The 25,815-nt window shown below is 57.8% G+C and overlaps 1 protein-coding gene across 4 annotated transcripts in view; it reads left to right on the forward strand.

The window, feature by feature from the left end:
* The first annotated feature begins 268 nt into the window (after positions 1–268).
* WDR86 (WD repeat domain 86) overlaps positions 269–25,815 on the forward strand; it is a 31,290-nt gene continuing 5,743 nt past the window's right edge. For 3 of the 4 annotated variants that reach the window (XR_012511987.1, XR_005580287.2, XM_074378906.1), the window contains exons 1-5: positions 269–1,023; positions 1,531–1,677; positions 9,521–9,662; positions 13,338–13,758; positions 23,905–24,040. Coding sequence is in view for 2 of the 4 variants with exons in the window: in XM_074378906.1 (XP_074235007.1) it covers positions 861–1,023; positions 1,531–1,677; positions 9,521–9,662; positions 13,338–13,758; positions 23,905–24,040 (1,009 nt within the window). In the remaining 2 variants the exon portion in view is untranslated. The remainder of the gene's footprint in view (positions 1,024–1,530; positions 1,678–9,520; positions 9,663–13,337; positions 13,759–23,904; positions 24,041–25,815) is intronic. The other variant, XM_074378907.1, reaches the window with a different exon arrangement.

The raw sequence follows: 25,815 nt of genomic DNA on the forward strand, positions 1-25,815 counted from the left end.
AAGTCCCCGAGAGCCTCTCGGGCAGGGTCCTTAGGGCTCGGCGCACGGGAGGACCTGGCTTGCCCGGTGGAGGCGAACAAGCGAGGAGTCGGTGGAGCTGCGCCCCAAGAGTCCCCGGCGAGCGAGTCTACCCACCCGGACCCTTTGTCCGCCTCCTCCTCCCCACCCTCGTCCCGGCCGTGGGCTCGGGGGACCCGGGCGGCGGCAGAGGTGGCAGGCAGAGCCCAGAGGCACAGCTCGGGCAACCAGGAAGGTCGCACGTGGAGCCGCCCCCGGGACCCGCGTAACGACACCGTGGGGGAGGCTGCGGGCTCGCGGGGTGGGGGCTGGGGCGCAGCCCGAGAAGTGGGAGGGGATCGGGTGAGGGGTGGTCTCTGAGGAGGAGCCAGGCTGGACCGTATTGTTCCGCGTTCTGCCGGGTAGGGCGCGAGGCGCAAGGCTTCCCGTGTCCCTCTCCCCACCCCCGCTCTCCGAGCGCGAGAGGAGGCTGGGGGTGGCTCCTTGTGCGCCCCGAGACGCCGCTGCCCAGCTTGCCCGGTGGGCGTGCGTCCTCCGAGCGGTACCGGGAAGGGGGTGCTCTGCGCCCGCGCGCTCAGTACGGCTCCACCCAGGGCGGGGGTCCCAAGTGAACCGCCCGCCGCAACGCAGTCCCCTGCCGGGTTCGCGGCCCCAGAGGTTGGGGCCGGCGGCGAAGGGCTAGGGTCCTTCACCCTCCCTCGCCGCGAGCCTCCGCAGAAGTCGGGCGTCCAGGCTCCCGGCGATGGCCGCGGGCCGCCGCCATACGGAGCCGCAGCGCGGACCCCAGGGCACTCCTCCCTAGCGAGGCGCGACTCCTTTTCGCCCCCAGGCCGGCCAGCGGGATGGGGGGCGGCGGGTCGGCCCTGAGGGTCTGCGCCGACCACCGCGGGGGCATCAACTGGCTGAGCCTGAGCCCCGACGGGCAGCGCCTGCTGACGGGCAGCGAGGACGGCACGGCCCGGCTCTGGAGCACCGCGGACGGCCAGTGCTGCGCGCTCCTGCAAGGTACACTCTCCCACCCGCTCCCTGCCCTTTTCGCCGCCGCTCACCGGCCCCAGACCGCCAACCCCAGCTCCTGAGCCCGCAGACCCCTTTCTAGAAGTTCAACCCCCGCCGATCCGGCACACTCGCGGGAGATCGCTTGTCTGGGCCCAGCATCTGGCTACTGATTGCACGACAGGGCAGGGTGAGATCTGGGGGTGGGGTGCGGGTGCAGAGCAGGGTGCGGCCGGGGTCGGGTGGGTGGGCCAAGGGGCGCTCGCTGCAAAGGCAAAGGTCATCTGTCAGTTGGCGCAGGAAATCTCGCTTGTCAACAAAGTTCCCAAACCAAAGTTGCCCCTCTGCCCCTTCTGAGCAAACTGTCCCTGTCTCCAGGTGCCAGGCAGCCTCTTTGTGGCCACTTGTGATCTGTCGGCATTTCCGGTTGACGACTATCACAGTAACAATAGGGGCTTGTTAAGGGCCAGCAGTGCGAGAGAAGTGTGTCCTCACTCTACGTTACCTACCCCACAGACAGATGGAAACTGAGGCTGGGGGTTGAGAAACTCGCCCAGGTCGCACAGCCAGTGAGGGGTAGATTGCAGTCTGAGTCCTCTCACTGCTGTAAACCCCGCCTGCGTGTCTGCCGGTTTCTATTCGTGTCCTGTACCCACTCAGCAGGTCAGTGTTCCTTGGCTGCACCTTCCCCTGGGCCTGTCCCATGCACGGTTGAGGTCCCTTTCAGCTCTGGCCCTCTTACTGCCTGGGTAGCACACTAAGTCCCCTGGATGAGCCTTGAGGCTTTCTGTACTGGGGACAGTTCTTTATCACCGCCAGCTTTTCCACCATTGTCAGTGAACCCTCAGTGGCCTCATCCAGGCCTTCCCACTTAAGTAGGTTATTGGCCCCAATATTGGCTAATCCTGTTACTGCTGGTTTTAAATAAGAACAGTTGACCAGGTGCAGTGGCTCACACCTGTAATCCCAGCACTTTGGGAGGCTGAGGCGGGTGGATCACCTGAGGTCAGGAATTGGAGACCAGCCTGGCCAAGATGATGGAACCCTGTGTCTAATAAAAATACAAAAAATTAGCTGGGCATGGTTCCAGGCGCCTGTAATCCCAGCTGCTCGGGAGGCTGAGGCAGGAGAATCATTTGAACCCGGGAGGGGGAGGTTGCAGTGAGGCAAGATAGTGCCACTGCATGCCAGCCTGGGCCACAGAGCAAGACTCCGTCTGAAAAAAAAAATAAAATAAAATAACAGTTAGGGTAGATATTTCAAACCCAACAGGGATGACTTTAGGTTACTGGTTACTTGGGAGTTGGTGTGGATAATGGAGAGGTAGCCACAAACTAACACATCCCCACCCCACCCCCAAACAGCCACACACACCAATAGGCACTCAGCTGGGAGTGGAAAATGTGAAGTCTTTTTTTTTTTTTTTGAGACGGAGTTTCGCTCTTGTTACCCAGGCTGGAGTGCAATGGCGCGATCTCGGCTCACCGCAACCTCCGCCTCCTGGGCTCAGGCAATTCTCCTGCCTCAGCCTCCTGAGTAGCTGGGATTATAGGCACACGCCACCATGCCCAGCTAATTTTTTATATTTTTAGTAGAGACGGGGTTTCACCATGTTGACCAGGATGGTCTCGATCTCTCGACCTCGTGATCCACCCGCCTCGGCCTCCCAAAGTGCTGGGATTACAGGCTTGAGCCACCGCGCCCGGCATGTGAAGTCTTTAGAAATGCGGAGTCCAGTTGTTCCTGCTCCAAGCCTAAGACCGTGTTGGGGGCAGAGGAGTTCGTGGTTTTTCAGAAATGCAGATCCCAGGCCTGGGCTCCAGCGATGCAGTCCTCTGCGAGTAGAGCTCTCGAATTGGCATTTCTGTGGTTTTGTTTGTTTTTTGAGATGGAGTTTCGCTCTTGTTGCCCAGGCTGGAGTGCAGTGGCGCGACCTTGGCTCACTGCAACCTCCACCTCCCGGGTTCAAGTGATTCTCCTGTCTCAGCCTCCCAAGTAGCTGGGACTACAGGCATGTGCCACCATGCCCAGCAAATTTTTTTGTATTTTTATTAGACATGGGGTTTCATCATGTTGGCCAGGCTAGTCTCAAACTCCTTATCTCAGGTGATCCACTCGCTTCGGGCCTCCCAAAGTGCTGTGGTTACAGGTGTGAGCCACTGCACCCAGCCTAGAATTGGTGTTTCTAACAAGCTTTTGGGTGGGTCTGCTGCACAGCTGGCCCTGGGCTTCCCCTGGGCTGGGGACCTGTTGCATGAGCTCAGTGCGTTAGGTGGGTTTTCTTCCCAGTGAGGCCAAGGCTTTGCCAGGCTGTCTGTGGCCTGGTGGGCATCTGACTTTGTACCCGTGGCAGCTCTGGAGCCTCACCAAGCCTCCAGGGCCCACCCTCCTGCCCAGTTCTCTGCCTGGCACCTGTGCCTCCTTCCTTCACACCCACTTTGTGGCCCTCAGTGCTGCTTGTCCCCTTGAGGCACTGACACTCACTTCCCAGGGAGGATGCCCGACCTTCTGCCCTAATCGAGGCCAGGACTATCCCGGCTCAAGCAGGATTCTGTGGAATGAAAGAACTGCAGCCTGCTTTTGCTAGGATTGTTTTTGCTATTACATGGGTTTGGCATTTTTCAAGAATTTTCAAAGACAGGAGGACAGAGGCCATCTTTCTTTATCCTGAGATTCTGCTGATACACTTAACTTGCAGAAGAGTCATCCTGAGTGTGGGACAGTCCTTTTGTGTGGCTCTCCCAAGGAACGCAAGGTCATGACAGTTTCTTCCTCCTGTAGGATTTTTTTTTTTTTGAGACGGAGTTTCGCTCTTGTTACCCAGGCTGGAGTGCAATGGCGCGATCTCGGCTCACCGCAACCTCCGCCTCCTGGGTTCAGGCAATTCTCCTGCCTCAGCCTCCTGAGTAGCTGGGATTACAGACACGTGCCACCATGCCCAGCTAATGTTTTGTATTTTTAGTAGAGACGGGGTTTCACCATGTTGACCAGGATGGTCTCGATCTCTCGACCTCGTGATCCACCTGCCTCGGCCTCCCAAAGTGCTGGGATTACAGGCTTGAGCCACCGCGCCCGACCAGGATTTTTTTTACTATCAGTGAAATATTATTAAAATGTCTTAACATTTGTTTAGTGCCCTATACTTTATAAATACACACCGACATACTTCTTTATTGTGTAATGAGTCCTCACGACTCTGAGACGGGTGGGTTGACACCCGTTCACAGAGGAGTGAGGAGGTGCAGATGTGGTAGCAGCATGCAGAGCATTCACGCTGTTTTCCGGATTCCACCAACTATGGGGTGGGTGCTGTCGCCGACATCCCCCGAGGCGCGGTGCAGGCGGAGGACTTGTCCAGGATGCCACAGCTGGTTCATGGCAGAGAGGGCTTCTGAAGACTGCACATGGCACTTCTCCTACCCAAGACGCTGCTGCAGGGGAAGTTGTGTCCAGACCACACGGCTGGCCCACGGTGGCCCATCCTTGAAGCATCCTGACTCTAAATCTAGATCTCTTTCCACTCCGGTTCTATCCTGACCCTTGCGCAGCTCCGGGCCCACAGGAGCCTGTGACTGGCCAGTCCTGGACTTCTCAGGCAGAGTGGCTGGGGTTGGCGGCTCCTAGGGAGGCTCTTCCTCTGCAGACCTCTGACTCTCTTCCGGGCAGCAGGGGTGATCAGGGACCGGAGGCTTTCCTGGGTGTCTCGAAGAGCTTAGGAAAGCTTGGGCCGAGGAGTAAGAGGGAGAGGAAGAGAGAGGGCCGTTCCCTGTGGCGTGCGGGGTTGGTGGGCCAGGTGCTGCTCCTGGAGGCCCCCGGGGAAAGTGGGGTACAGAACTGTGTGTGGGGGCCGGTCCCTGTGGGTGCGCTCGCTTGTTATACAGAGAATCGTCTTTCAAATGCAGTTGGTGACCTCACAGCGAGAAAGGCTTCATTGCAATTACTCTGCAAAGAGAAAAGTTACTTGCCACGTGCTTATCCCCGACCCCCTCTTTTTCAGGTTTATTCATTGGTTGTATCCTTATTTGGGGGCCCTTTATTGGTTCAATGAGATGAATGACATTTTCCAAAATGGTGGTGTCTACCCTATCCTGTTCCCGTTGAATAAGGGACTCAGGCTGAAGGCGGCAGCCTGCTGTGGCTGTCCCACGTTTCCTCGTCTTCTGACGTGAGGGGGTGGGGATTGTTTTAAGTTCCTGGGTACAACTGCACATTCCCCTTTGCTGGGAGCCTGTGGTACGGGAGGGTCCTAGGGAAGCCTGGTGGGAGAGCAGTGACCACGAAGATGGGCTGAAGGAGGCTTGCTGCACGTCAGTGGCCAGAGCCACAGTAGCCTCCCACAGCTTGGGGGCAAGTGACTGCTCCCACAGGAGTCCGGAAAGCCAAGCTGCATAGGTCTTGGCTCAAAGTGGGCGTTGGCGGAAATGCTACAGGTCTTCAGTGGTCACATTAGTGTCATTTCAGCCACACTGTCGGTGCTTCTGGGCCTAGATGTCACCTGCCTCAGGGTCCTGGCACCCTCAAAACTGGGTTCTACCCGGAGAGTTTCATAAAGGGACACTCTGCAAAACGCAGGTGCAGCCTAAGGGAATCACAGTAGCCATGGCTTGGACCAGAAAGGCTGTCACCTGTTCTGGGCCTGAGTGGGGGGGTGCAGTCACTGCATCCTAGAAACAGCTGAGAGGGCTTCCTTCCAGGTTGGATGGCTACAGCCAGCCAGGGTGGAAAAGAGAGGGACCGGGGGGCAGAGGAAGGCTCGGCCCTGGACGGCAGGCTCGGTGGGGCTTCCCCCACCGGTGAAAATAACCCTTGTGCTACAAGGGCTGGAGCAAGCCGGTCAGTGGTGACATCCGTGCTCCGTGTGGCCTCCAGGGCGGCTGTCCAGTCCATCGTCTAGAGCTGGGACACAGAAGGGAGGCGTGGCTTCCACGCGAGTCTGGGGCACCAGGCCCACTGCAGCCCACTGCTGCCCACAGAGACCCGCCACCCTGAGCTGCTTTCCCTGCATGGGGTCGGCGGGGAGGGAGCAGTTGGGCTTGAAACTTCCAGCGAGTCCTCGGGGCGTGCAGGCGCTACTTTGGCAGAAACCCATCAGCCTCAGCATGTTCTTTGAACATAATAACTGCATCTTATCTGCATTCTTCATCCCTTCAGAAATATTTATTTTTAGTTTGGCCTTTTTGCTTATTCTGCACAATCCCTGCAGCTCCTGGAGGTGTGAGGAGCCCTCCCTCCCCCACGCCCTCCCTCCCCCACGCCCTCCCTCCCCCACGCCCTCCCTCCCCCACGCCCTCCCTCCCCGACGCCCTCCCTCCCCCACGCCCTCCCTCCCCCACGCCCTCCCTCCCCCACGCCCTCCCTCCCCCACGCCCTCCCTCCCCCACGCCCTCCCTCTTCTGGGGTCCTGGGGTTGGGGTGGGGGCTCTGGGGGTGGCAGGCCTGATTCCTCCTCCCCGCCGCTGGGGTGGCCCCACAGGCCTGGGTCAGTGGAGGCCTGTCTAGTGTTCTGGAAACGTGGGGATGGAGCTGGGGACATGCTCTGTTGGCAGGGCTGTGACTGGTGACTCACTCGGGTGTGTGTTCAGATGTGGGTGAGTGCTTGGAAACCCAGGGGAAGGGGCCTGCCCACAGCAGAGCCCTGACCGCTGTGGGCCTCTGCGGGCTCAGTGCCAGGCTCTGCCACAGGCCAAAGGGCAGAGGGCGTCAGGTCAGCCTATCTGGTTGAGAAATGGAGGCGATTTTTTACCTTCCTTTCGTCATTGCCTGTTTTCCTCAATCTGTGTATGCACTTGCGTTTGTGTCCATTTGCTGTCATGTGTGTACCCATCCTGTTGTCCTTACACGTCATCAAGTGGCCCCACACTGCAGGCCTTCAGTGGCCCTGGCTTCATGGCTTTAGTTCTGCCAGGTAGAGGTGCCACAGCTCACCAGCCACCACTGGCTTTTAAGTGCTTTTCTTGGCTTAACACGAGACTCCCTCCCGTGCTTCACCCTCCTGTGGTTGAGATGGGGCGTGAGCAGCTGGGCTTGGCACCAGCCCCACACGATCCTGAGGCGGGTGCCGGGCACCTGAATGCCCACAGCACACCTTGACTGCCTTTCCATCTGGGGTGTCCCCAGCCTGGATCTCTCTGCTGAGCCCTCCTGGTGGCAGCAGGGAGGGTGGGACGGATCTGTTCTCAGGGAAAGTTTATTGACAATCTTAAAACATTTTATAAACTCTCTGGGGTTGGCAAAAATCTGGCCTGTGTTTTGACAAACACGTTGCCCTCAATGTGTAAGCTGACATACATTTTAAGGGAAACAGAATCTGCAGTTTCTTCAAATGTTTACTTAATCTGTATGTTGTTTTCTTAGTGGCCTGGTATATACCCTCCAGGAAGACTGGAAAACTTTTTTTAAATTATGTTTCTTAGAACTCAGGAAGTTGAGTTCTTCCAAGAGTAACTGAACTTAAACTCAGGGTCAGGGGGAAGGGGTGGATGTGAATTGACTTGAAACTACCCAAGAAATTCTAAATCCCTTTCTACCTAATACCAGCTGTCTAAACGAAGTTTTAAACTTCTATCAGAATTCTTAATGTAATAAATACGTTCCCCCAAATGTGTGGCTGTTTGAATTCTTCCGTTTTCTCATCTGTAAAATGGCTCTTACTTCTAGCAGTCTTTTGATTCGCCTTCCTGGCCTCGAGCTCCTCACATCCATTGAGCCTTCCCGTCCAGCACCTTCTACACCTGTGGGTTCAACCAACCCCAGATCAAAAACACCCAGGGAAAAAACATTCCACAAGGTTCCAAAAAGCAAAATTTGGCTTTGCTGCTCACCGAGTGCTCCGGTGAATCCACGCAAGTGAAGTGATGTGTAGGCATCGCGGCGGGTGTTCTAAGTAACCCGGAGATGAATGAAAGCGTGTGGGAGAATCGCATGGGTTATGGGCAAATACTACGCCAGAGGGACGTGAGCGGTGTAGAGTTTGTATCTGCAGGGGATCCTGGAACTAATCCCCCATGGGATTGGGAGGGACAAGTATATATACTGGGAGACAACGTATACACACCGTCTTTACCTGAAGGGCAGGCCCTACTAGGATCGGAGACCCTGAGGGCCCCCAGGGCTGCTAAGCAATGCCCGAGGCATAAACATTGACCTGGCAGCCAGAGTGAAGGTCAAGCTAGTCAAGCTATCCAACTGCACCTGTGAGACAGAGTCCCAATCAGCCCGGGGGGTGGCTCAGGTGCTGAGAGCCCACACACCCTGTATGGCCCTCCACTCTTGGCCCTCCATTCTGGCCTCATCCTGGCCTCATCAGCCATCTCTGCCAAGCACCCAGACTCTGGCCTGGAGGTGCCCCACGGAGTCAGTCCCTACACGCCTGCTCTCCCAGCTGCTGTTGTACTTACGGGCACTGAGTCACAGTCTTCCCGGTCCCCAGTGCTCAGGCTTCTCTCCGGAGCCTCGGCCAGCCGCTGCCTATGTGGGTGCCGAGCTCTGCTGACCACATGCTGCCCTTGGCTGTCTTCCCTTCTGGGCCCGGAGCTCCCTTGGAGGGCAGGGCTGTGTTTCATCATCACTGTGTCTGTTTTTGTGTCCTGGGGCTGCTGTGACAAAGGAGCACGCTTGGTGCCTGGAATCAAGTGAAGTTTACTCTTCACAGTGCTGGAGCCCGGAGGTCTGAAATAGTGTCCCTGGGCTAAAAGCAGGGGGTCAGCAGGGTCACACTCCCTCTGAAACCTGCAGGGAATGGTCGGTTCCTGGCCTCTTCCAGCCCCAGTGGCTGCTGGCATTCCTTGGCTCGTGGCCACATCCATCTCTGCCTCCACTTTCATGGCTTCCTCTTCCGAATGTGTCACATCTCCCTGGCCTGTCTCTTGTAAGGACACTTGTGGCTGTATTTAGAGCCCACCTGGATAATCCAGGATAATCTCCCCAGTCAGCGTCCTTAACCTCATCACAGCTGTAGAGACCCTTCTCCAAGTAAGGTCACATTGATGGGTTCCAGGGATTAGGACCTGCTATCTTGGGTCCATCTTTTCCCAGCTTCCTGAGAATCACTCAGACTGAAGTCATTCTTTAGGGGCCAGGCACGGTGGCTCACGCCTGTAATCCCAGCACTTTGGGAGGCCCAGGCAGGCGGATCACTTAAGGTCAGGAGTTTGAGACCAGCCTGGCCAACATGGCAAAACCTATCTCTACTAAAAATACAAAGAATTAGCTGGGCATGGTGGTGGGCACCGGTAATCCCAGCTACTCAGGAGGCTGAGGCAGGAGAGTTCCTTGAACCTGGGAGGCGGAGGTTGCAGTGATCCTGGATCGTGCCACTGCACTCCAGCCTTGTGACAGAGCGAGACTCCATCTCCAAAAAAAAAAAGAAAAAAAGCTAATTGACTCCGGTCTTCTCTCGAGCACTCCCTACACCCTGCTTTCTGCCCTTTTCAAACATTGTTCCCAGAAGAAAAGCAGGAGCTGGCATCCCCAGTACGCTCACATCTCCCGCGTCCCTCATCTGCAGGACACGAAAGCTATGTGACCTTCTGCCAGCTGGAGGATGAAGCTGCCTTCACATGCAGTGCCGACTGCACCATCAGGAGGTGGGACGTGCTGACCGGGCAGTGTCTGCAGGTGTACCGAGGACACACGTCTATCGTGAACAGGTCAGCCTGGCTGGGGTCTTGGGCTGAGTCTCACCATAGGCCCCCAGTAGGGCCGAGGGGTCAGAGATATGGGCCCCTGCCTGGGAGGGCCCTCGGCTCTCTGGGGAAGTCAAACTATGGACAGCTGGGAGGTGGTCAGTAGCACGCAGGGACGTGGACCCAGGACAGGCAGCAAGCTCAGTGCCTGAGGCTGTGTGTGGGGTGGGGGGCACCACTCATCCACTGAACCGAGCCCGATGCTTCCCCCTTGGGGGTACAGCTGCTCCCCGCTGGGTGCAGGGAAAGACACCAGAGCCTATGGCTTGTACGGATGGGGACACATTCCATAGGAAATGATTTAATTGAGACCCGATGGTGGACCAAAGGTTCTCAGGAAGAGGGGCGTGGGGATTGTTCTGAAGATGGAGTTGAGGATATTTTTAAACCTCTCTTTGTTTGTGGCTATGGAAAATATCCCACCCCCTCCTTCTCAAGAAGGCTGGAATAGTTCCTTTCTCATTGAATTTGGGTCTGAGCTGAGCAATGGAAATTCCTCTGCTGATTAGATCAGTTGGACACTGTTAGAATCGCTTGCAGTGGTCACCTGGGACTCCCGAAGGAAGCCTCCTGGTGCCCCCCCAGGTCTGGCAGCCACACTGGAGGAGGGGCACTGCCTGGAGGTTGACCCAAGTAAGGACAGGGCTCGTGCAGGCTGGCACTGGGTGGGGGGAGGTCCTGAAGGTGGGGCTGGGGGCGCAGAACAGACACGACCAACCCCGCCAGAGGAACACTGCTGTGTGAGCTGTGACTGGAACCCCCAGTCAGTGGAGCAGTGCATGAGGGGGACAGGAAGGGCACTGCGACCCATCAGTCCAGCTCACTGGAGTCCCAGGTGGCTGCAGCCAGAAGCGATAGTCGATAGTTGATAGCCTGCGGGCAGCTGGGTGACACCCAGAAGAGGAGGCTGAAAGGATGTGGGGACTTTTCAGAGTGAAGAGGCAGGTATGCAGGCACCAGGTAGGGTGCCTGGCTGGCCTGGCCGTCCTTGGCTGAAGCAGGTGAGGCCCTGAGACCGGCCCAGGCAGCCCACAGCTGGTAAAGAAGGTACCAGAGTGCCGGGCGCGGTGGCTCAAGCCTGTCCCAGCACTTTGGGAGGCTGAGGCGGGCGGATCACGAGGTCAAGAGATCGAGACCATCCAGGTCAACATGGTGAAACCCCGTGTCTACTAAAAATACAAAAAATTAGCTGGGCATGGTGGCATGTGCCTGTAATCCCAGCTACTCAGGAGGCTGAGGCAGGAGAATTGCCTGAACCCAGGAGGCGGAGGTTGCGGTGAGCCGAGATCGCGCCATTGCACTCCAGCCTGGGTAACAAGAGCGAAACTCCGTCTCAAAAAAAAAAAAAAAAAAAAAGAAGGTACCAGAGTGAGAATTCAGGGCTCCCGGCTCCACTGGCCTCTTCCCAGCACTCTGACTTCCTTGAGAAAGAAGTTTGCTGTGGAAGAAGAGAGTGGGGCTAGGGAGTGCCCTCCTGTGAGTCGGGAAGAGGCTGTGGTGGGCTCAGTGGGGAGAAGACCGGCCACAGCGACCAGTGGGCCCTCAGCTGCCAAACACAACTGTCAGCTGCTTCTCCAGAGCAAAACTGGACCATTACAGGTAGAGATCATGCTCGGCCAGGTCTTCTCTCTCATGTGCACACACAACTTACACATACACATGTGCACACACAACAGACTATACATCCATGCACACAACTTACATATACACACATAAACACATATATGCACACACACATAGCTTACACATACCTGCACACACAGCATGCACACATGCACAACATACACATGCATACATGCACACACAACACACATACACATGCACACAGCACACATGCACATAGCTTGCACATACCTGCACACACAGCATGCACACACATGCACAACATACGCATGCATACATACACACACAACACACATATATACACATGCACACAGCTTACACATACCTGCACACACAGCATGCACACACATGCATAACATATACATACATGTACACACAACACATGCATGCATATACATACAGCACAGACACAACTTACACAAGTACACATACACATATGCACACAAAGTACATGCATGTACACATCGCACACACAACGTGCACAACACACACACGTAACACATGCACACATGTACACATGTGCACACAACATACACAAACTCACGGTATTCTGGATCGGTCATAGTTCTAAACCCATAGCTCTGTGTAGATATTTGTATGATTAAGTAACTGTCCTCATAAATCCGTGAGGTCCCCAAAGAACTCACTTCCTCTCTTGTTTCCAGAGCCAGGTCAGGCCTGTGAGTTTTGGGGTCACCAATGGTTTGGTGGTCTGGCGTCCCTGCCTTCCCCACCAGGCCACGCCAGGCAGCACTCAGCCACCCCCGCCCCATTCCCCAAGGCCTCCCGATTGCCCCTTCCTCCTGCACTGTGCCGCAGCATCAACGCGTCACTGCCTTCAGAAATACACGTTTTGTGAAAATCATCCCATCTGCGTCTCAGGGAGGAAGGCGTTGGGAAGGGATCGTTGGTGTCCGAGTGCAGTCTGTTGCTGAGTGCTTGCAGGAAGTGAGGAATGACGCTGGGACCCTGCGGGGGCGGGAGGCAGCAGGCCTGTCCCCCGAGTGGGTCTCCTGTCCACGCCCAGCTGGCCGGCAAGCCCTTCTTGGGAGGGTGGAAAGAGCAGTGGGGCCCTCCATGGTCCTGGTTCAGGAGGGTCCCACCCTGGCAGGGAAGCACCTTGGTATAGGGCAGACACGCTCGCATCCCTCGGTGGCCTCCTCTCCTGGGGTGAGGGCTTCTTACCAGCGCACAAACCCGGTGAGGTTCTGTGCAAAGCTCTATACTAAAGACAAATGTGTGTTTTTCTGGGGAGAAGTTCTTGGCTTTCATCAAAATGAATACTGCGCAGGGGCCTTGGTCTCCCGTGGCTGGTCAGTTCCACTGAATGGACATACTCTCTGGGCTACCCACCCCAGTTCCCAGCCATGTGGCTGGACCCCTGTTGTAGCTGTGACCTCAGCCTGCAGGGGGATGGCCATGACAGTTGACAGCAGAGTCCCCGCTGGCTGCGGTGTGATCCCTGGCTGTGCCTTCCACTAGCACCCCTGGGCGCACTATGAGAGTTCCAGTGCTCGCCAGCCTCTCGGGGCCCTCATCCGAAGGCCCCAGCCCAGCCACCTGAGTCGGCCCTGTTCCCAGGGTGACCAGCACATCCCACTCTGCCCTGGACTTTCTCAGTCTTACGCTGAAAACCCTGCATCCCCAGAATCCTTTCAACTCTGGGCAAGCTGGGAGGGCTGCCCTCCCCCACCTCCTCCCCCTCCTCCCTCTTCCCACTGCTCCTGGAGAGCTGCTGTGGGATGTTGGAGGGACCCCAGTGAGGGACCTAAGCTTGGTTTCTGCTGCAGGTACAGGCCTAGGGGCAGGCAGAGAGGGGTGGGCGTGAGGGGATTCCAGATGGCTTCCTGGAGGTGGGAGCGACTTCAGCTGGACCTTGGAAGGTGAATGTGGCGAGCTGGGCAGACACAGGGAGAGGTTGTTTTAGCTGCAGCGTGGAGCATGGCTCAATGGGAGGCTGTGTGGATTCTGGAACCTGTGCCTTTTGACCCCTGACCCTTTCCCTCTTGCCCCCAGGATCCTGGTTGTCAACAACCAGCTCTTCAGCAGCTCCTACGACCGGACAGCTCGGGTCTGGAGTGTGGACGAGGGGCAGATGTGCCGGGAGTTCCGGGGCCACCGCAACTGCGTGCTGACTCTAGCCTACTCTGCCCCGTGGGACCTCCCCGGCGCTCCCTGCGTGGAAGAGGCTGTGGCTGGGGGGCTCCTGGTGACCGGCAGCACAGACGGCACGGCCAAGGTGTGGCAGGTGGCCAGCGGCTGCTGCCACCAGACACTGCGGGGCCACACGGGCGCGGTGCTGTGCCTGGTGCTGGACACGCCCAGCCACACGGCCTTCACGGGCAGCACCGACACCACCGTCCGCGCCTGGGACATCCTGAGTGGGGAGCAGCTGCGGGTGTTCCGGGAGCACCAGGGCTCTGTCATATGTCTGGAGGTGAGACTGTCCTGGTCCCCACCCAGCTGCCAGGGGAGCCCAGTCACCCCCCGCACGCCGCCCTGTCCTGGGTGATGACAAAGCACTGCAGGTGGCGGCCTGGCCTGTGCCACGGAGGCCTCGCGGTCCTGGGGCTGGAGTCGGAGGTACAGGGTCCGCAGGGCTGGTTTCTGGGGAGGCCTCGCCGTGGCTTGCAGACGCTGCCTTCTCCCTGTCCTCACGCGTGTGTGTGTCCTAATCTCTTCTTAGAAGGACACCAGTCATACTGGATTAGGGGCCCCCATGAACTCATTTTAACCCAACTGCCTCTTTAAAGACCCTCTTTGAAAAAGGCCACCTTTATAGGGACGGGGGCGGGGTAGGGCTGTCACATTCGACTATGGGGCGGGCAAGACACAGCCCATCACACAGCTTCTGCACCTGCACGCGGGGTGGGGCTGGGGCTGGGGCTGGGGCTGGGGCGCACGCTGCCTGCAGGGCGCCTGGAGCGGGTGTCGACTGTTTTCCTGGTTTGTCTCTGTGTGGTCAGCCTGAACACCTCAGCCTCCCGGGTTCATCCTCACAGCCTGGGGATGGGAAGTGGGCCCCGTCATGCTATAAGCCGACATCCAGGGTAGACGAGGCACATGGTGCTGTAGTGGCATGGCCCACTGGGACGTGGGTTGCTGCCCCGTCCCCATTGCCTCCCCTGGGCAAGCCACCTGGCCTCTGTGTGCCTCAGTTTCCTCACATGTGCAGGGAGGATTATACACCTCCTTAATTCCTAAATCCAAAGAGTTCCAAAAAATGAAGTTTTTTTTTTCTTAAGCTTGGCACAAAAACCCTTGGTGGCACGGTCTGGCCTGAAGAGACGTGCAACCATGTACACTTCAATCAGCCCAGCGCCTGGGGGTCCCCACACCTCTACTGCAGATGCAGGAGTGAGTCTCGGAAAGGCAAAAAAATCCAAAACACATGGTCCCGAGGCTTTGGATTAGGGATCACAGTGTAAAGTTGCCCTGCCCATGGACTTGTGGTGAGAATTTGGTGAATCAATGGAAGACCCGTGATCAGTGCTGGCAGGCAGCCTTTAGCTGCCTCGATCATGACCGTCCCTGCTGCTGTCACTGTGAAGGAACTAACAGTGTGCCTGGCTAGAGGACCTGTTGGGTGTGATCTCCCACAGTGGGGTCTAGATGTTCCTGGCTGGGCAGTGGCCAGCCTCTGCCCTGCTCCAGGGGGGGTCTGACCCTGAGGTGAGTGGTTGGGGTGCACAGCTGCTAGCACCCGATGCTCAGCGAAGCCGCAGAAGAAGTGGGGGGCAGGCTCCGAGCAATGGGGCTGGAGTCGGGGGCAGCCCTGGACAGGCATCACTGTGCTCAGCCCCACGGGAGAGCCAGGTCAGGGGCTCCATGTGGGGTTCTGGGGACAAGGGTGACCCCGGGGCTCTAAGACCAGGGGAACAAGGAAGGGCTCGCTTTCGTGTAGAGGGAGGGACCTCTGGCCCCTCGTGAGCCTGGGTCACCCAGGTCCCTGAGATGCTGGGTGGTGCATGTAAACCCCACTTCTCCAACTCAGGTCCCACCTGAGGACATTGGGACAAGAACTTGAGGACGTTGAGACATGGGGACAGGTGGACAAAGAGAAGCAAATCGGCAAATACAGTGAGCCGAGGGGCTTGGGAGGGCAGCTCGTCACAGGGAAGGGGCACAGCAGCCCGGGCCCATCTCACGTTTCCTTGCCCCCAGCTCCACCGCTGGTGAGAAGAATGTTTCCGTGTCTTTACCTCCTGCTTTCAGGGAAGAGGAAGGTCAGGGTGCACCGCTCGCATGTTTCGCACGTGCCTTTAGCGTCATCCTTCTGCTGAAGGGGCGTTTTGGGCAGGCTCTCTCCGCCACTCTTCACGTTTCCTGGCTCTCTGTGTCTGTCCTTGTCGGATGATGGTGGTGATAACAGCTCTTCTAGTCTCCCGGGGTTCCCGTGAGAATCGGTGCTAGTGGCCTGGGACTCGTAAAGAGCTGGGGGCATCCGAGGCCTCTTTCGTTCTAGAGAGTTCTGTGGCGAGCTGTGTGGAGTGCGACCGAGACTCCCCACCTGGCTCATGTCTGTGCTCTGAGCTTGCTGGGGCAGGGGGTCGGGAGTGGAGGGGTCAGGGGCTGGGGGGCAGCCTGTCCCAGATAGAGCTAGCGACTCCCCCTCACGTCACTCAGGTAAGAGAGGAACCAGCACAGGCATAGAAAGGCCGCTGGCCAGGCGGGGACGTGGAGGCAGGTGCTGGGCAGGCAGGGGAGAAAAGCAGCACTGCCCGCCCAGGTGACAGCTGCACCTCCCCAGGGGTGGTGGGATTCCTCAGGTTCCCTCCCCAGGGCTGTAGGATCTCAGTGTTGTTCTTCCTGGAGAGTGGGAGCCTAGGGTGTCCTGGCAGAGTCAGGCAGGCTGAAGGGCAGAGTGCAGGGGACAGCTCCCACCCCACACACCCATGTGCACACACAGGCACAGGCGCGCACGCACCACAGGCACATGCATGATACGTGCATGTGAACGCACACCCCGGCACACGTGCACCCCCCGCAAGCACACATGCACACAGCGAACACACATGCACATGTGTGTGAACACACTGCACAGATACAAGCCATGCACATCCACACATGCCCACAAACACACCATGCAGGCACACATGCTGAAGAGGGAGCACGGGGCGGAGGCTGTGGCTGTGGGCTGTGCCTTCGTTTTCGTTCCCTTTGAAACTTAGCCCCACAAAGCAAATTGAATGGGAAGAGGAGTGGGGACAGAGGGTGCCATGGGAACAGCCTGGCCCACGTGGCCAGTGGGGCTCAGTCCTAGCAGGAGTGCGGGGTGCAGGGAGCCAGGACTGAGGAATGGAGGCTCTGGAGATGGGCAGGGCTGCCATGAGGGGCAAGACCCCCTAGGAATGCGCTGGTCAGAGGATTGTGGGAGGTGGAGGTGAGCCTCTTGGGACCATTAGGTCTCATAAAGACGGAAGGAAGGCGAGAGAGGGCAGGGAAGGACCCAGCAGGCGCCTGGGTAGCGGCCCTGCAGTGATGGGAGAGGCATGCAGGGTGCGCAGCCTGTGACAGGCCTGGGCGGTCCCTGGGTGGCCGGCAGCCCCAGGCCTCAGCTTCTGGTAGCGTCAGGGGTAGAGTTTGCCTCCTCTGTTAGATTCGGCCTCCCAACCTGGGAGCCAGGCCAGCAGGATGAGCAAGTGAATGGGTGGCGCTCTGCAGGGGCTCAGAGGCTACAGGAGGCATGGGCAGGCCCGCTCCCCAAGTGGGGGGCTTCAGGGATCGCATGCTTGCCACATAGGGGTGCTCTCAGGATGGGGGCCTCTGGGGCGGGATCCGTTTGACCCCTGTAAGGACAAACCCTAAGTTCCAGCATAGGTCCTTATTGGGGAGGAAGGTTCCTGTTCCCTGATGAGGAGTCATGGTGAGTGGGTGGGGGTTAAGGTGTCTGAGAGGCTGGGGGTCCACGGGGCACATGGAGAGAGGGCCTCTCTGGCCAGCTGCGTGTGGGCAGGAGAGGGGATGTGGCCAGGCCTGGGCGCAGGGGAGCATCAGGCTGGGGACCCTGGCCAGAGCTGGGGTTTGGGAGATCCGCTCTTGGGGAGCATGTGGCTGGCTTGGGCCTGGCTGTTGGGTCTCAGCTGGGCTGCTCCGTGCCCTGCCCTGAGCGTCTGACGGGGCCGGCAGAAGGAAGGCAGCGCTTTTGCAGAAAGAGCAGCTGGCGCTGAAGGCAGCCAAACGTCTGATGGGTTTGGGTCGCTGGTCAGGTAGTCACTAAGGTAACTGCTAAGTGACACCCTGCTTCGCTTGGGAAGGTGTCAGCCTCATGGTGCGTGGGAAGCGGGCCGAGGAGGGGTGCGCCCCTGTGCTTAGAGCTCTAGAGTTTAGGTAGACGGGGACTTCTTTGTTCCTGTCATTTCCCTAACTGTTCAGCACCTTCCGACATTTCGGTGCATGAGTGTGTTGTAACATTGCCCACGTTTAAGATTCCCTCTTTCTCCCCATCACACAGTGGGGAAGGCACCTTTTCCCACCCCTCCAGATTTGCCTCTTGAAAAGGACTGTCGGGCCCTGGACCTGGTGTGCGGAGAAGCAGAATCCAGTCGGTCCCTCAGCCTCACTAGGACTTCCAGCTCACCCAGCTGCCTGTGGGGAACCACGTGAAGGGATGATCTTGCTTTGTCTTCCCTTGTATATGATTTCTTTCACCTGACACCACTCAGAAGACTGGAGTTGTGCATGGTTAGAAGGCTGCTGTCTTACAAGCTAGGTTTGATTAGGGCAGTGGGACATTTCTGACACTGCCCTAAATGCAGAGGGTGCTTCCTGACAGAGATTCAGGCAGCCAGGGCGGGCAGGAGGCTGGCCTCATGAGCGGATCCGGGAAGCAGGACTTCTGGGTCTGGCGTCCCCTACCTATCCCCGGTCCCTGTCCCCACAGGTGGCTATGTCAGTTCTCCCTTCTGCCCTCTCTCTGGTTTCTCTGACCAAGGGCCATTGCTGCCACAGCCTTCATCAGACGGGCTGGAAGTGCTGCTCGCAAATCTGCCTTTCAGAAGGGCCTGATTGGTCCTCTCGGGTCCAGGAAGCACAGGGCGGGGGTCCCACCGATCAGCTGGGGGCTCCCTTTAAATCATTTCCAGTGTTCACTTGGTGGCGTGAAGCACGTTCACAGTGCTGTGCAAGCATCATACCATGATTTCCAGACTCTTCCATCGGCCCAAATCAGAACTCTGTCCCCATTAAACACCAACTCCCCGCTGCCCCTCCATGCCCCGGGCACCTACCCTTCTGCTTTCTGTCTCTATGAATTTGATGACTCTGGGACCTCACATGAGTGGAGTCAGGCAGGATCTGTCCTGTTCTGTCTGGCTTATTTCATGGGCGTAAGGCCTTCAGGCCTCACCCGTTTCGTGGCACATGGTGGGATTCCCACCTTTTCTGTGGCTGAGAAATACTCCCTGGTGTGTGGATACCACATTTCGCTTATCCATCGCCTGTGGATAGACAGGCGGTCACTTTCACCTTTCAGGTGTTGTGAACAGGTGAGGATCGGGTGCGTCCTGCCTTCAGTCTTGGGTAGTACTTGGGAGTGGGATTGTGGATAACTTGGGAATTCTCTGTTCCGTTTTGTGAGGAGCTGCCAAAGTGAAATGACTCTTAAGGTGTGTGTGGAGGGAAAGGGATGGGAGGTGGACGTCATACCGTCCCCTCGGCCCGCAGCCTCAGGACACTGTGGGACTTCCTGAGGCTCCCTGACTGTGGGGGCCTCCCTTTTCACATTCTGCCAAGTGGGGACACACAATGGCTGCCCCTGGGTTGGCCAGAAGGGTCCTGACGTTGGGGGTGTGCAGTGAGCTCCAGGCTTAGTCTGTTTCACAGGGAGAGCTCCATTGTTGAATACTGAACCAGGGAATTTTCATCTCCTCCCCTCCAGCTCCTTCCCTGCTCCCCAGCCCTGCCCTTCAAGTGCTCTGTGTCCCCCAGCTCTGACTGTCTCTTGGTTCATAGCACCAGGGCTGGCCATGGTACCCCCTGTGCTCCTGCATTTGGATCCTTGCCCCATGGCCTGCCTGGGGTCTTCATTTAGCCTCAGCGTGCTGCTGGGCTGGAGATCATGCATTCAGCCAGCGCGGCCGGGTGGCTCCTCCACCTCAGCCCAGAAACCCCATGAAGCAGGTGGCACCGCTGCCATCTGAGAGTGAAGCACAGACCCCCTTGGTGCTCTTCTCTGCTCTCAGCATGCAGTCGGGGGCACTGAGCCATGGTCTATGGCACCTCATTTCCTTCCCCTTCCTCCAAACGAGAGAGGGCCTCATGCCCCGCTCCAGGCGTCCTTCTCCGCCCCTGCCTGTGGGTACAGGCCTGGCAGGTGCACCTGAGACCAGGAAGTGAGCTTTTTGAAAGGACTTCCCATGACTCCCTGCCCCGAGGAGGGAGGAGCAGGCACCCTCCTTCCCAGATGCCCTTGAGACTCCCGGGTCCCCGCAGTGGCTTTGTGAGCCCTGTTGTGTCGTCTTTGGAGTCATTTTGCTGAAGAAGCACGTGTGCTTGTGAGTCAAGAACCAAGGGAGCGAGTGGCCGAGGTTTCCTGGTGGGCCAAGTGTGGGGCGTCCACTGGGACCCTAAGGGGGCTGCCGGTGATGGCGCGTTTGACTGAGCTGTGGTGTCTGTGCCACTCACGTCACGCAGGTCAGGCTCCTTTGGTTTGTGGAGATAAACTCGGGCAGCCTTTCCAGAAGCCGGGAGGAAGAGAGGAGGCTGTGCAGAGTTTTGCAGAGTCCTGGTCCATTGCTGCTCCTGCAACAAAATACCGTGGACCAGAGGACTGGGCGAGGTGGCTCCTGCCTGTAATCCCAGCACTTTGGGATGCTGAGGTGGTTGGATCACTTGAGGCCAGGAGTTCGAGACCAGCCTAGGCAACATGGTGAAACCCTGTCTTAAAAAAAAAAAAAAAAAAAAAAAAAAAAAAGTACAGAAGACCTTAGACTGGGTAATTTATAAATAATAGAAATGTATTTCTCACTGTTCCAGAGGCTGGGAAATCCAAGGTCAAGCTGCCAGCACATTCCATGTCTGGTGGGTCCCTTCGATGAAGGGACAAACAGGCTCCCTCAAGCCCTTTTATAAAAGGGAACTCACCTCATTCATGAGGCAGGGCCTCATGACCACTTCACTTCCTAATGCTATCACAATGGGGGTTAAATTCCAGCTTGAATTTGGGGGGCACGGACTCTCAGACCGTAGCTTCATATACCCAGCCTCCGACTGTCAGCCTGGGGACCAGGTAGCCATGAAGCACCTTCCCTGCTTCCCTGGAGCCTGCGGCCCACTCCAAGTTGACCAAAAGCAGAGGTGAGGTCCTGAGAAATTGCCATGCCCGGAGGGGCCTCTGCCTCCCTCGATTTTTGCAGGATTGCCTGCAGTGTGGAGCCTAGGGCCCTCGGGGGTCCCAGAAGCCGGATGTGGACAGAGCCGGGAGCACAAAGGCCTCCTTGGGAGAGGGTTGGACCAGAGGTGGTGTGAGGACCCACTTCTAAGTGACAAACCCAAGGACAAAAAGCCAGGGGTACCCTGTCTGTGATGGCCCCTGTGCTGCAGGTCAGCCCCCTCCCTTGCTCTCTGAGGGATCGCCCAGGTTCTGGGGTCCTTGTGAAGGCAGAGAGAGTCTCTGCCCTGTCCCTTCATGGTTTTACAGGGATGTTTTAAATAGTTACGAAACATTTCAAATGTAAATTGTAGCAAATACTCAAACAGATACCTATGTACCCACTTTTGAAATCAGATAGCAACATTGTAATTTTAAAGAAGGGAAGCATTTCAAATCCAGCCACAGAAAGGAAAGACCTTCTGGGTCTGGGTCTGGGAGGCTGAGGCCGTGGGGACCCGGTGGGGACCACAGCAAGGATGCGGGGGAGTCTCTGGCTGCAGAAGCCCGGTCTCACCAGCTCATGAGTCACCCAACCCCCAGGAACCGGCGGGCAGAGATTGCACCTGCATTTTAGGGATGGGGGCAGTTGCCATGTCCAGCCCCTGGGCTGTGTGTGGTGCGCAGCAGTGCGTCAGCCCTTGCGGCCTCCTTCTGGGCAGGAGGGTCTTGTTTCTCGTGTTGCACGTGCGACAGTGGCAGCTTGGAGAAGGCAGGGAACTTGGCCACGTCTCACAGCTGCTGAGGGGTGGAGGCAGGATTTGAACCCAGGACTGTGCATCTCCCAACCCTGCTCCTGGGAGCACCACAGCATGCACAGGGTGGTCACTGGGCGGATGGCATGTCCCCGACACTCTTGCTTGGGAGGAGCATCCCAGAGGGTCTACTGCTCTGGAGCCTGCCAGCCTCTGCGGCCTCCTCCCACCCCTACTGGGCTCCCTTGGAGCTGGAGGCCTGCACGGGGGACCTCAGTGGTGGAGCCCCAGGCCGATGCTCTCTTCTGCTTCTGCTTGGTTGGATCTCATTGCCAGGAACCTCCTCGGAGCCACCGTGGCTGGGGGGAGCCCTCAGGACCTGGCCAGCCTGCCTTCCCCGGGCCGCCACTCTCCCTGTCCTGTTGGTAAACCAGCTAGAGGGACGGCAAGGCCTCTACGTGCTGAGGATTCGGGCTGGGAGCAACCCTCGGCCTGCGTGGCTCCAGCCCTGCTCCGTAGGGTGCTGCTGGGAGGACTAAGCACAGTGCCCGCAGGCCCCGTGTGGTGAGGGCTGGCTGCCAGGGAGCGAGAGGGGCTTCCCTTTGTCCTTGCCCCCCCCTGGACACCCAGCAAGCCTCCTTGGTGTGGGGCTGTGCAGCTGGCCAGTTCTTGGGCATCTCAGTCTCAAACGTTCCACCCTTCCCTGCTCCTCTTGTTAGAGCCCGAGAGGCTCCGCGACTGTGTGGGATGCAGCACGGGGGGCCTGGCTGGCTCCGGAGCTGGCTGTGTGGTGGGAAGATGGCCAGGAAACACGGCGGTCAGCCTGGCCTCCGGGATGCAGACGTGGCGCACTGGGGGCAGTGCGAGGAGGGGTCCTGGGCTTCCACTTGCCCATGAAGGACAAGGGAGGATCAGGGTTCAAGGGCTTTCTGGGCAGGGAGGACTTGAAGGAACCCAGGACATGCCCAGGGGTCCTGGGGGGGCAGCAGTGTGGACACAGGTGTGTGGTGTGGAGACCGGGAGGTGGGGCCAGGGAAGCTGGGCTCTGCAGGGCCTTCGGGCACCAGGCGGGAGGAGTGGCTTTCTCAGGAAGTGGAGGGGCTGTCAAAGGCTGTGAGCACCGGACTGTGTGTCCCGCAGGCTCAGGAAAGTCCATTTGTCCATCCCGCTGGTGCCTGCATTACCGGCAGGAACTGCACTCCCGCGTGGTACAGACAGCTGAGGTCTGAGTGCAGGAATGTTCTGGAACGCTGCCAGAGCTGACATGGGCAGGTGAGCAGTCACATGCACCTCTGTCCTTGGGGAGGGGACCATCCAATTAGGGAAGCTGCCTGGGCTGGGGCCCACCGTAACCCCAGCAGGGCTGAGAGAGGGCAGGCGACTGTCCACAGGTTGACCCAGAGCCTCTGCCCCCCGGAGGCCACGCTGTGCTCCTCGTGGTTCCACCACCCTCTCTGGCCACAGCGATTGACCCCAGGCCAGTTGACTTCCTTGACTTTGGGCTGTGACCTGGGTTATGGTACGCCTGTCCTCTGGGATTCAACAGGGAGATAATATGGGGAACCATTCGTGGACAGTGGCACAGAGCGTGGCCGGGAGAGGAGGTTAGGAGGGACGTGTTCCGGATGCCAGTGGCCAGCGTGGACTGATGGGGGGCCCACTGCCTGCTAACCACAAGAGAAGGGCCCTGCATGCCTGACCTGCTTCTGGCTCCTGGCTCCTGGGCCACTGCGCCAGGTCACTGTAGCTTCGGAGCCCCACTGCCTACCCTTGTCTTCTTGCCCGGGACTCTGCTGACCAAGGTGCTGGCTGGGAATGCTCTTGGCTGGGTGGTGTTTAAGGGAATTTACAGAATTATTTGAATAGTCTCCGCACTTCCCTGGGGCTGCTACTCCCAGACCCCTTCCCTTGTCTCCTGGGCCCTTTCCACGCCTCCTACAAGATAGCAGCATCAGACGGCAGAGGAGCCTGTCTCCGGGAGCCCTCGTCTCGCTGTGAGCCCTGTGAACAGGGGGAGCAGGGACCCTGTGACAGCCCCTGGCTGTCAGCTCCAGTCCTGGCGGAAGTCACCTCACACCCTCACTCAGGACTTTCTCTGTCCTGACTGCCCTTTTCTGAAGCAACAGGCCCATGTGAAAGCCCTTCTGTGGGAGCTCTGTCCTCTGCCAGACAGCAGGAGTGAGCAGCTGAGCGCTGCACCCCACTCGTGCCCTCGAGGATGGGGCTGTCCCTATCCTCACCTCAGAGGAAGCAGCTGAGGGGCAGAGAGCCAGGGACTGACCAGGGCAGTGTGGGCTGAGCAGCCGGCCCTGTCATCGCTGCCCCGTGGGGCAGGAGGAGCCGCCTGCTTTTGAGTGCTGAAGTGGGCAGTCTGGTGGGGCCTGTGGCAGGGCCATTCCAGGCTCACCCACGGTGCCACCACCGAGACCTGCACCCGCCTCTTCCCCCCTTCTAGAGGGAGAGGCCTGGGGGCTTCAGAGCTGGCCCAGCTGCCGACCCTCCCTGCTCCTCCTCGCAGCTGGTGAACCGACTGGTGTACTCTGGCAGCGCGGACAGGACTGTCAAGTGCTGGCTGGCAGACACGGGGGAGCGTGTGCGCACGTTCACCGCCCACAGACGCAGCGTGAGCGCCCTCAAGTACCACGCGGGCACCTGTAAGTGACCTGGCCTGGCACGGCCCGCGCCTCCCCAGCCCGGTTTCTCCTCTCTGCTTCTTTACTTCCTGCACGATTTTCCCTCATTGAGCCTTGGCTGCCGACAGTCAGCGTCCGATGGCAGTGCCCGTTCTTTCTCCACACCCCTCCCCGTGCCTCCAGCTGTTTTGCAGAGAAGGTCCAAGTAAGGGTTTGGTGGCCCCTCCCTACCTTTCTTCAGGACAGCCTGTGAGACCTGATTGCTGGCAGGAACTAGGGCCAAAAGCACATCCCAAAGGGTATATCCTAAATCTCCAGGTGAGACAGTGACTGCCCCTTAACCATCCAGCCTTGAGGGCCACACGGGTTTGACCTCACTTGACCTTGGGATTTGTCTGCAGAGAAGAGAAATCCAGGTAGCTGCGGTTCCAATGAGGTAGTGGTTTACTTTCTCTCAGGTAGAATTTCAAAGGCTGGTGGTCTAGGCTGGAATGGGTGGGTCCACAAAGTCATCAGGCACACAACTTTCTTCTGTCACTCTGCTTCGTCAGCCTAAGCACAGACCTTCTATCTTTAAAGAAGCCTCATGATTCAAGATAGCTGCTACAGTGCCAGCCCTCTGATGTTTTAGGCAGGCAGGGAGAACGGAAGGACGAAAGGACGCATCTTCCAGCTGGGTTGGTCCCTTTAAGATCTTTCCTGGAAGCTTCATCCAAGGGCTTCTCCATACCTCTCTGTGTCCATTCTGTCTGCAAGAGTAAGAATCACAAAGTCTTTTGTCTGAGGAAATTGCCGCCAAGATGGAGTGGGGGTTATTTTGGAAAGAAAGAAGGGCAGAATGGCTTGTTGGGCAGGCAAGGAGCTGTCTTCCTACAGGTTTCAAATTGTCACACATCGGGCCATTTGGCTCTGCCTCTGGGAGGGAGGAGAGGGGGTGAGGGAAGAGTCACAGTGGAATATTCAAGTTGACCTCACAGCAAAGGTGTTGGATGAAGATAGAGTGCAGATTTCTGAAAATAGCGCCTGACGTGCCTTTGGGATTCAGGTGTCTGACACGGAAAAATTATTTTTCCTTTGTTCCCATGTCCAAGTCTGGAAGTGTGGTTATGGCTCGCTCCCAAGTCTGGGTCCTCTAATTGAACACCAGGAAGGTTCTAGTCTCAAAGGTTCTAGCCAGCGGCCGCCTAGAGCACCTCCCTGTGCAGCCGGGGCGCGGAGCCCGCTGGGAGAGCAGAGCCTGCTGCCCACTGCTGCCCAGCTCGGTTCTTGGTCTTGACCAGCAAGGCTGTGGGATGATCACACTTCATTTTTGATCCTCTTCCCACCCACGGGGAGCTCAGCAGCCATCCTGGGTTTTCCAGGCCACATCCATTTGTCTCTGAGTTTGTGGGGAAAAGGCAGAAAGTGGCGGAAAAGAGACCCAGAAATGAAACTTCCCCTCTGGGGCCATTCACTCTGTAGCTTTAGCAAAAAGGCTGGGAACAGGCTGGGCACCATGGCTCATGCCTGTAATCCTAGCACTTGGGGAAGCTAAGGGGAAAGGATCATTTGAGCTCAGTAGTTTGAGACCAGCCTGGGCAACATAGCAAGACCCTGCCTCTACAAAATGTTTTTTAAAAATTAGCTGGTAGCCAGGTGTGGTGTCGTGTTCCCGTAGTCCCAGCTACTCAGGAGGCTGAGGTAGGAGAATTGCTTGACCCCAGGAGGCGGAGGTTGCAGTGAGCCGAGATTGTACTGCTGCACTCCAGCCTGGCAACAAAGCAAGACTCCGTCTCAAAAAAAAAAAAAAAAAAAAA

The sequence above is a fragment of the Saimiri boliviensis genome, chromosome 10 (assembly GCF_048565385.1).
Source record: "Saimiri boliviensis isolate mSaiBol1 chromosome 10, mSaiBol1.pri, whole genome shotgun sequence".
NCBI classification, from domain to species: domain Eukaryota; kingdom Metazoa; phylum Chordata; class Mammalia; order Primates; family Cebidae; genus Saimiri; species Saimiri boliviensis.